Below are 11085 nucleotides of genomic sequence, written 5' to 3'. Positions count from 1 at the left end.
AAGCGTTCAAACTGTTTGCTGCAGGTTACATTGCGTGACTACTTGGTTCGATGGATGAGGTTTCCGCCCCTGAATAAAATAGTTTTGGCAAGTAATAGCAGCATACCTTACAGTCTGAATTAAGCTTGTCCAGCAAAGGGACTTTGCTCGATTACAGATATCTTCGTTCTATATACCGCATGGTCCAAGCATACGACATTAGCGGTTATATATTCATAAACGTTGTGCGGCGTGACTATGCGAGGTCGTATTGCGGCGTTAGCCCGTTTTCGCTTGCTTTTTCGAGAAAAAGGATGATAACCGAAATTTTTTTTCCGGTTGTGTTCGTTCCGTTCTCTACGACGCACTCACACGTATTACGAAAATTTTGTCCTCGAAAATAGGCATCGCATTCTTTTTATGCGATATTCCTCTCATATATTATGGCTGTATACAGGCCGAAAAAGCAATGCCGAAGCATATGTATCGTGCTGGTTCACCAACTGCAGTGATCGCTGTGTTGAGCAGCGCCATCGGCCTCATGCAGGAAGGCTAGAGTAGGCATATAGTAATTTGAAGCCTACTAGACTTGAAATGCGCGGGAACGATGCCGGTGCATCACAAATATTTGATAGCGCCTGCCGCTTAGATGTTTGCTGGTTGCCTTAGGTTGGCCGTGCACAAGCATGCGCTCTTATGCTTTATGTTTTACTCCCTACGCCAAGCGATCAGATAGTGAGCAGATTTACCATTTCATGCTGCTAATACAGAGACACCGGTTTTCTTTGTTGAATTAAAACCGATATAAGCGAAATAGTTCACAACACATACACACACCGCGACTGATAATGTGCGTACACCGCGGCTGATAAAGCGCGTCACATTTTTGCGCCCCGAAGAGATATTTCCGCCTACTGTAGTTACCGATGCACCGAACGGCTTCCCTGACGGTCTTATATGAACGGACATGGCGTAAATTTCACAAAGTACGATATAAAACATCTCGAAATCGTTCTGCAGCACGCGACAGCAATACTTTTTTCAAGCAGCGCCGCGCCGGATCGCCCAAGCCAGAGAGGAGGTAAGGCTCTCCGCGCGCCCTATCCTCCTCGCCCGAGCAAGCGTTACCGAAATTTAACATTACCGCGAACAGCCGAAACTAGGCGAATCCGAAGCCAATCCGACGTGCGAAGAGATGGGATACAACAGACGACGCCGCTGCGGGAAGGCGTGCGGGCCGCCGTAGGGGTGTTTGTGAAACTGTTCTGCGCTAGCGTTTCTTCGTATCGCCAGCTGCATGGTGCTGTCGGCGCAGCTGGGCATCTGTCGCCGGTTGAAGCACGTGAGCTGTATATCACGGCAACGAGCGGACGACGCTGACTTCAGCCCTTGCTCATTAGCGCAGTCGGTTTCGTGGCGAGCTCCGGAATCTACGGCGTCGAGTCAGACGTGATCGCGTCTATGCCTCCACAGAGAAATATCGTCTGGTCTGCCGGTAGCGCCGTCCGTGTTTTTTCACCGTTGGGAAAAACACAGGCTACCGCTGACCTGTACAGAGCCTTGTGATCTTGAAACGGTGAGCCGTACACTTGAGAGTTTTCTAACGACTGGTAAGACGGCCTGCACTGACTTAGTGCATTGTACTCGCGCCGTTTAATTGGCTTTTGCTTCTCTGAAGCGCGCGCGTGAGTTTGATCGCGGCTGCTGATAACGTCTCAGTAACACAGGGGTACAGGGGACTTATTTTCGGACGATCACTTTGACGATACTGTCGCTTTCGCGTGACGTACGTAGTACACTGCGCGTTGTATGATTCGAGTGGTTTTGCTCAACCAGCCAATCAGAGCGCACTGAAAGTGATATCTCCGAAAGTGACCGTCCGAGAATACGACCCAGTTTGTCACTTGCCTATGCGTCTACTACCTTCATGCTTTTTTTTTCTTGTTTAATTGGGCCACTTACCAGCTGTTCTTCCTCATGGGCTAACGAGCCACCTAATATTTAATGTAGAGGTGATTGATTCATTTGTTACACCCAATGAGCTTTCCATATCCATGGAGTTGATTGATTGATTCATTATGAGAATTTACTTTCTTAAGGGTGCTACAAATCTTCCTGATCAATTATGTTTGCCTTCAGAGCTTTTTCAGAACTTCACCTCAATGTTCACGTTTCCTATTATTTTCATTATTTTGTATGAAAACACATATACAGTTGAAAGCGGGGGGGGGGGGGGGGTGCAGTGGAAGCAGCGAGCAGACTGGCAACTGCCTTCAGGAACTAAGCGAGAGATGTAGAAATAGAAATTATATTAAGGATAGGAAAGAGGAAAGAAAGGACAATATGACAGATCTCAAAGACTAAAGTGACAAAAATGGAAATGGGGCAGTTGGGGCACAAAAAATCGCCACAGTTTGTGTTATTAAGGGAATGTTCAAAACTCAGAAGTGATGTCCAAGGTCTCGTCACTGATAAAGAAAGAAAGGCTACGAACAGGAAGCCATCGTTCTTTATGTGTATTTGGCCAAAAGATTGTGAAATAAATTAAAGTACATCGCGCCACAAATTTCCTGTTGCAAACATTTACCGAATCCTTCAAGTATAATCGAAGTAAGCGGTAATTATCACATTGACGCGCTGCTTTCTTGCTCTTTTCGTGTCCACTAGCGTGCTGGAAGCTGCACAGGGAGGATGGCAAGGCCCCACCCAAAAGTTAGGCATTTTCGTTTGTGTTTTTCTGTACGATGCTACTTCTAGCTGAGGTGTGTAAGTTACCCACTCGACACGCTATGCGTGCTTGGGCTGCCTTGCATCATCACGCCCTTGTAGCTATGTCTTGCAACATAGCTGCTGACGACATTGCGAATGAGAGAGCGAGCGACTTTTTACTGTGACACGAGACTGTAGATTTCCTGCTGCATGCGGTGATATCTGGATCACATGTTGACAGGAGCCTCGTCTACAGATTGGCAATGTTTCCTCGCTAACATATTTGAAAAATGTCTCCAAGCGCCTTTGAAACTCTAGGACCAGTAGTTCAAGAAGCTTCTCATTGCCATATCTAAAGTTTATGGTACACGTACATTTTATTAAAAACAAGGTAGTGATAATGACAGCTGCAATGAGTGCTGCTTAGGTTAATCAACCTTAGTGTTACAAAAATGTTAGTGACAAGGCAAAAGTTGAGTCAGTGCTACTAAAAGCATTAACCCTGTAATGCCCAGTGTAGGGCACAAAGCATTATATATAGGGGATACTGGTGCTGTAGCACTCAATACCATTTCCATGTGTCTTGCTGATCCCGCAAAATTAAAGGCTAGAGACTTCTGACCAGAAAGTGTAAAGGTCTTGTCAGAAACCTCCAGAAATACCCATTTGTAGCATATTGTTCTACTAAATTCTCCAATTAGAATGTTGTGAATCAACACATCATGCAAATGCAGTGTTTTTCAGGTTCTTTGACAGGTTTCACTAAAGTGTGAAGTCTTTGGTATTTGTGATGTCTTTGCATATTTGTGAAGGGAGGCTGCGTCATAATCAAGCAATCTATTGGTGTGATTCTAGTTAGCATAGTGACAAGCTCTCTAGCAAGTTGAAATAACTTACATGTAATTCCTGTAGCATGGTGCTTTCGGTGACTTTCGTATATTCTTCATTGAAATATGTTTTGAACAGGGCATTGGGGTCGCACACCAGTAATTTGTCTCTTATGTGAGGCCTAGTGTTGGCAGTCATCCGGTACCAGCGAATTCTTCAATGCCCAGGTACAGCGATTTACTCCTTAGCGGCCTTTGTATATCTTTACCCTTCAAATGTTTTTTGAACATGGTATCAGGAGTGCCTGGCACCAGAAATGTCTGTTAGGTAAACAAATACCACCTGTTACCAGCAGTACTACAAAATGCCCATATACAGAGCCTTTGTTTATCTTAATAACCACTGTAACACATGTTCAGCAGGGCATCAGGGACACACACTGAAAAACAGCAACTTTTCTAGGGTACTGCTGGGCAGTACCCAGTACTAGCTGCATTCTGATGCCCATATACAGAGATTCATGTGCACACTAGTCAAGCACCAGCTGCTTCAGTTCAAGCCAGAGGGCTCCACTGCAGCATCCCTCATTGTCCATTGTGTAACTTCAATATGTGAAAGGCAATTGAAGTAGGCAGCTACAGATCCATACCTTCACATGTGAGTAGTTCATGGAGTTGTTTCATAGTAGCTTTCCCTTTACTATTTAGCCATCACATGTAGTAAAAATAGTAGTACGTTTATCCAGTATATAATATTACTCAAGCATTTCTTTTTTTTTCTTCCTTTTTGGCTTGCTTCCCCGTGAACAAGGGCTGTTGAAATTCAGCTGTTGCTCTCTGCCACCAGCTATGATGTATCTCTTGTTCTGCAGGCCCTGTGAAGAGATTCTTCTATGGGTTGCCTCGAGAGGCGTCGGAGTCCTATGATGCATTACACATTGTTGCATTTCCTTGGCGCAGCCATGAAGTTCAACGGGGCTCCCAAGCGATATGTGCCTCTGCCGCAGAGTCAGAGCGACGACGAAGTGGTGAGGATAGAGGAACGGCAGGCGCAGCGTCGCAACAACGCGGTCGCCGCTTCTAGTGTTGCGGCGACGGCAAATAGCCGCTCTGGCGCGGCTCCTGGACCCTCTGCAGGCGCAGCGCCCATAGCCATGACACGTCTGGAGGCCAAGCACACTGACGTGAGCGTGTGTTTGTGCCAGGCGCCTGATATCCAGGAGTGTTTTTGGTGTTCATCACGTGGCACACTTGACTGGTTTATTTCGAGGGCTGCGAAAGCACTCAGATGGTCACGTAAAAAGGATAATGAAGCTGCGTTGCAGAGGCAAATGACCTCAGTGTCATTATTCCAGCTTTGTTTACATTGTAGAAGCATTCCTGCGATCACGACAAAGTTGAGCCACCTTGTTAAACGACCTTCAAAGCTTATTAGGAGCACTCAGAAATAACCAGTCGAATGGGCCTTCGTCATCTTTGTCACCATCTTTGTGTTTCTGTTCTTTGCTCTGCACGTCAGGGCGCATTAAAAGTGATGCAAACAAGCTAGCCCCATTTATTGCTTCGCCATCTGAGAGAGAGCCAAGAGGAGTCAACTTGCATAGCATCTGGCCTTTTGGTGCCCAGCATGGCATGTCTAGGTTTGCAGCAATGATACAGCTTGAAAACCTTCATTGTTAAAATGCCGCTTGTGAGTTTTAAAAGAACTTGTTCATGAGATCCTATGCTTATTTACTGGTCTCAGACTTGGAATACGTATACCTTTCCAGGTGCTGAATAATTCTGGCTATTGGAAGTGTCTCATACTTTTCAATGAGTTTTGTAGCGTGCAATAGTGTGGTGCATTATGAGTGCTCAGTCAAATATTTTGTCTGCTTGGAGAACACCCACAACATTCTGCTTCATACTTAGCAGGCGGCACTGTGGAAGCTACGCAAGTACTAGTGCGGCCACACAAAAAAACAAATTGCATGCGTTTGGTAGTACGGCCATCCTTGATCTGCAACGCTTTCTACGGAATGACCGCTTTGTTTGTTACAACTACAAGTTTCGGAGTGAGGCTTCATCGAATCAGGGGTTATTTTTGCACTTTTGCGGATTTAATGTGTGATGTACTGTGTTTTGGTCACGAGCATAAACGGTGCACTGTTGCTGCTAGGGACAGAAACATGTCAGTTTGCTTGTTGGCAAATGAATTCATATCTGCAATGCCTTTCATGAAATAATTGCATCATATTTCGCGACGCAAAACTATGAGACTTTACACTGAATTACATTATGCGTACCTGGATCTTTCTTTCTTATACGGTGCACTACTTTTCTGCTTGCATATGCAAGCAGTGAGAAATGCCTCTCTAGCCTTCGTAGCATTGACTGCTGTGTATGAAATAGCGACTAGATAATTCTTGATTACACTAACACCGTGAAGGTAGCACCTGCATAAAAGAAAGGAAGGGTCTAAAGCACAGTGGAAATCAGTGCCGCATTTTTATACCTTTCTCTGTTCTGTCTGACCTGTTTGCTGTTACATTAGGAATCATTTCGAACAAGCTAGCCCAGACCAGCACCTTAGTCTATAAATCCGCCTGATGTAAATCATAGCAGTCAAAAAGAATGGAAGGATAGAACCGACTACATGACCACCTGCTCATGTTGTGAATAGACACCTAGGCATCTCATTTACTAATGTATTTGTTGATCAATTAACTTTTGTTAAATAATTAATTAACGTCCACTTTGGTATATTCAATAATTTTGCGTCAGGAGTCCAGTCGGTAGTATCTTAAGGTGCATGCAACACTCCTTAAATTTCATCTTCTTCTTTGATAATACTGGTATAATTCTGACTTTGAGACAGTTATGTTGCTGTGTACAATTAATTGCATGTGCAATACATGAGTAGGGGCAAGTCGGTATGCCATTTTAGCCTTGTCTTCATCTTTATATGCCTTGTCTACACCTTTTATACTGTCATTGTGTTTTCTTGTGCGCTGAAAAGTTAAGAAGTGACATCTGACATGTTTCTTTATTTTTTTTTCACTTAATGATAACTATGATAGATGGGCACTTAATTTGCTTCTCCAAGAACATAATTAATCCCACAAAGCCCAACATAGGTTTCTTTTTGCTATGCTGAGTTGGGCACTTCAAAGTTATGTTTTAAACCTAGCCCATAGTACAATTTTTAATATGATGAAGCAATTTTTCAGTTTTTGATACTTCAGCTAACCGGTTGCTAATTAGTTACTGTACTACATAAATTTTATGCAGTTAACATTTAATTTTTTGTACAAGTTTACTGTCCATGGCCGGAAAGTTGTAATTTTTTCTTTGTGTAGAATGGCGTTTGGGCTTCGTGGGGTTCTTTAAAGACAATAACCCAGTTTTCTGGTGCTAAGTGCGAAGGTCGCAAGTTTGGTTCCCAGTGGTGGCATAATTATTCCAATGAGGAAGAGGTGTGGTTGAATGCAAAAAAAAAAAGAAAGGAAAAAAAACACTCATATACCCAATCTTTAAGTAGGCAATGGAGAAACCCCCAGGTTGTCAACATTTACCTGGGGCTCTCCACAATGGCTTATTGCATAGCGCTGTATTGCTCTGGGATCTTAAGTGTCATAATTCAGTCAGTCATAAAGTAAACAGGTCAGTCAGCCAGTTAACCAAGAACATCATATACCATGTGTCACTCTGGAACTTTGGTATTGATTTGAGAGTTGCCCCTAGCAGCCCCAATAGGAACCCAGTGCCACTGTGTCAGTGTGGCATCATAAATTTACAAGCATTGTCTCTTGCGTTTGGGGCACTGCGGTGCAGTAAAGGTTAAAGTTCAGTCATTGGCTCATTTAAGACCGAATTTAGTCGACATTTACTGATAAAAAATTAAGTATGCCCGAGCACGTGCTGTCAAAACCCTTTGGTGCCATAGCGAGCCGGTACAGAAACTTCTTCATGGTGGTGTCACGACCTGTCTTTTGTTTTTGTTTTTTGTGCGCCTTCTGGCTTATCGAGCCTGCTGTCATGGTAAGAGCAGTCTTTTAGTATTTTAGGTGATTATATTACTGATGCAACTCAACTTGTTTTGCTTTTTCAGGGTCCCTCTAAAGGCACACTTATTGGGAACAGGTTGTAGCCTTAATGCTTGAGTCCAGGTTTTGTAGGGCGTAGTCTTAGGAATGGCTGACACGAGAAGATGCAGCTAAATGCAACATAGCGCGAGAGTGCAACAGCAGTGCAAACAAAACGGTTTCACATAATATTTTGTTTGCTTTATGTTTTTTAGTACAGTGAGCATTTCTTGTAATGAAGTCATTAGGACAGGAAATTGATTTCATTATTGAGTAGTACTTTATTAAACGCAGAGGACCTAAAGAAGCACCATCGTAACGCGAGAACATGAAAAGATTCTAACAAAGCGATATATTGAACCAAGTGATTTCGTTATGAAGAAGTTGTACTCTACCTCCAAGGGTAGACTGCACTTGATGTCCTGTCCCGCTTCCTCAAATGTTCATCTGTCTCTGGGGCCTGCTCCTTGCTGCGCATGTGCAGGCAGCCGGAGTCCCCGACTGGCACAGCGAAGGGACAGCGCCACTGTCGGCATGGCGCAAGTGCTGCCTGGCACTAAGCCTGGCATGCAGCGCCCTCTTTGTGCTTGGGCTCGGCTGGCTGCTGCCGTGCCGCTACGGCAGCCTGCAGCCGCTCGAGAGCGTGCCCAGCGTGCTGCAGCAGTGGACGCACCTCTACCAGGGGGTCGGTGAGTGCCACAGCTTGACGCTTGGTTCAGCTCACTTCTCTCCGACTTCCAGCTGGGAAGACAACCTCTGCAAAGGCGGTGGAGCGGGCTACGTCGTTGAGGTGGATGAGGCTGTCGGAAAGCGGAGACCAGGCTGGTCAGCCGTTTGCCATTCTGTTCTCCGATGGGTTGTGGGCACATTCTCTGTGTCACATGCTCCCCTCAGAGTTCTTTTCTTTTCATTGTTGCATGTAGCAAACAATGCTCTTTGAAAAGTACGCTTGAACAGTCTCGGTGAGAAAATTAGGGGAAACATTTGCAGCCATCAGCTGCTGCCCGTCATAACGACAGCAAGCAGCTGTCTAGCACTGCTAAAATTCCGTCACCTCAGTGCTGATTTATGACTGCCTCGTGCAGTGTGGTGCTGTTTGGCTAGCACATTACAAAAGCCAATTTCCAGCTCATAAAGCACTTGGTTTTCACCAGCACGGTCGTGATATCTGTATTGCACCATGGCTGCCACTTCAGCTGTTTGTGATAAGCATGACCACCCCACCTTTGATTTTCGTGCTATAACCCGTGACAGCACTGAACTTGGCATATCTCTTGAACAGACTTCATTTAAAGATGATCTAATGAATTCTTTGTTGTGCTCTCAAGGAATTGAGACTTATTGTCATAGTTACTGGGTCTGCAGTGATGTATCGAATGAAAAAAAATGAGGAAATTGTGTCGGTACTCCTGTAAGAGGTGTGGGGCCATTTAGTGGAAGGCTGTTTCGTATTTTATATGGCAGTGGAGCTGGTTGTAGTGTTGGTGCACCAGCTGTGAGCAAGGGAGCTTTGACAAAGGGTGTCGTGCAACCATTAAATACAAGGTTGGCACATATGCCACGCATGACAACATTGAAAACCAAGAGAATGGCGCAGAGCAGTTACTGTTGTAATAAAGAATGTTTTGCTTGCATCTCAACACAGCTCTGACATCAAATGTGGAGGCCTCGTTCGAGGACGACGTCGAGCGCGAGTGCACGGTGCACCTGGGGTTCCGGCAATACTCCGAGCACAACGAAACGTCCACGGTTGGTGTGATGGCTCTCAACGGCATGACGGGGGCCACCATGTGGAAACGAGAGCTGTATGCGGCCGTGGCGCGTCAGCAGTGCCTCCTGGATGTCTGCTTCGTGCTGGGTGATGGCTCCAACTCGCTCCTAGCTGCTCTCAACAAGTCCAGCGGTCAGTATGTGCCGAGCTTAATTTTAGTGCTGCAGCCAAACGTGGTTATGGTGAAATTGCATTGGACACAAGAATACCTTCATTATGTCCAGTATTCATTATAGGCATGTACACTGATAAAAATGATCATGATTGGGCCTCTGCGGGAGAAACACAAGCATGACAACTTTGGCAGGCCAGTGGGGCCTCGCCTGTGTAATTTGCCTGCTGCATGTGTGAGTGAAAGCATGCGAGGGTGAGCTGGCGATTGCGGCTCAATCTCGTGCATACAAATGAGGGAAGCGAGGAGGAAGCACATCATCTACTGTCCCATGCAAGGATCTGGGGCGAGGGTAGGGAGGGGAAGTGTGTTCTACTCCGGGCGGCCCGCCCACCTGCGCCCGCCCAGGCCTCTGTATCTTGAAAGCCATCTGCGACAGGGACAGAGACCAACTGCGTGCTGTTTTTGCTGCTTAGTTCGCGTTGATGTGAGACGCAGCACGAAGGTTCATTCGCTCACTGCTGCTGCTGCGCTTCCTCATTCCAGCGTTTTGACAGCGGGTTCCCACAGTCATTGAATGAGATGTGTTTATGTTTGCCTGTGCACATGAAAGCATTTTGATAATTTAGTTAGTATGCCTGTTAGCCCAGCACCACAAACAGCAGTAAAACAAACTGAAAAGTGCAGTGCGGGCCATCTGGGCAGTGGGCTTGCATCTCAACGAGCTCATTGTGCACCAACGGCACTTGGGTAATGGCCTCCGATGGCTGACTCAGAGCGGGATCTTGCATGCGAATAAACATGCAGCTGGCACTCTTAACTTCAGCAGAGCTCAGGGAGCAGAGAAAACCACCGGCGCCGCAGTGGCGGTCGCACTTGACAGTGATGAGTGCCCTCGAACCCCCTTCGCATTGCGCTTTCTTGGAACCGCCGCAGGCGTTCTGCTTGCACACGGCAAGCGGGTGGGCGCAAACTGATTCGCAAGTTGAGGTTCCACCGATTAGTTAAACAGGTCGCCACCCCTAAAAGGCGACAATGACCCCGTTGCACGTCTGACTTCCACACCGGTGCTCTAGTGGGTGGCCTTAGAATATGCGTGGTTCAGGTCTCGACACGAGCAGTGCGGACTATGCAACGCCGACCGAATGCGCAGTCACCATCACTTTTTATGGTTGCGCCACCGTGCATGGGCCAGCTTGTGGTTTCTCAAGAGCTGCAGAAGAGTCTATCGGTTTTGTCTCGGATCTGAAAAGAATGTTTTCGTCGCATTACAGTCCAGACACGGGGTCGACGTTGGCTGGTAGACCATTATCCCATGCACTTTACTGACAGTTTGACTTGCAAACAAGTGGTTGTTTATGGCGCCGCATGGCCTTCGGCTGCTGGAAATCTAGTCACGTTGTGCACGCGTTGGAGGACTGGTGGCATAATTCCGACCTTTCGTCGTGTTTAGGTTTTGCGCGTGTGTTTCACTTGAGAGCACTTTGGTACACCAGCTGCGCTGCCATGCTGCTTCTTGGAACTTCCGACAAATGTGGGTAGCGGGACCCTCACCCCTTTGTCCTTGTATATTGTGTATTTTGAGTGAGGATTCTATGCTGTGAGCAGTATTAAAGTACTGTT

General features: G+C 46.1%; 1 protein-coding gene across 6 annotated transcripts in view; it reads left to right on the top strand.

The window, feature by feature from the left end:
* The first annotated feature begins 1158 nt into the window (after positions 1 to 1158).
* The window catches only part of LOC142590266 (uncharacterized), a 236617-nt gene continuing 226690 nt past the window's right edge, over positions 1159 to 11085 (top strand). For 3 of the 6 annotated variants that reach the window (XM_075702222.1, XM_075702220.1, XM_075702221.1), the window contains exons 1-4: positions 1159 to 1555; positions 4476 to 4699; positions 8064 to 8268; positions 9225 to 9482. In XM_075702222.1, the coding sequence (XP_075558337.1) occupies positions 4478 to 4699; positions 8064 to 8268; positions 9225 to 9482 (685 nt within the window). In that variant the 5' untranslated portion in view covers positions 1159 to 1555; positions 4476 to 4477. Of the gene's footprint in view, positions 1590 to 4475; positions 4700 to 8063; positions 8269 to 9224; positions 9483 to 11085 lie in introns of all 6 variants that reach the window. The other 3 variants (XM_075702219.1, XM_075702216.1, XM_075702218.1) reach the window with 2 other exon arrangements.

Source organism: Dermacentor variabilis, chromosome 8 (assembly GCF_050947875.1).
Source record: "Dermacentor variabilis isolate Ectoservices chromosome 8, ASM5094787v1, whole genome shotgun sequence".
NCBI classification, from domain to species: Eukaryota; Metazoa; Arthropoda; class Arachnida; order Ixodida; family Ixodidae; genus Dermacentor; species Dermacentor variabilis.
Note: the sequence above shows the minus strand (reverse complement) of the source record. Positions and strands in the feature narration are given on the sequence as shown.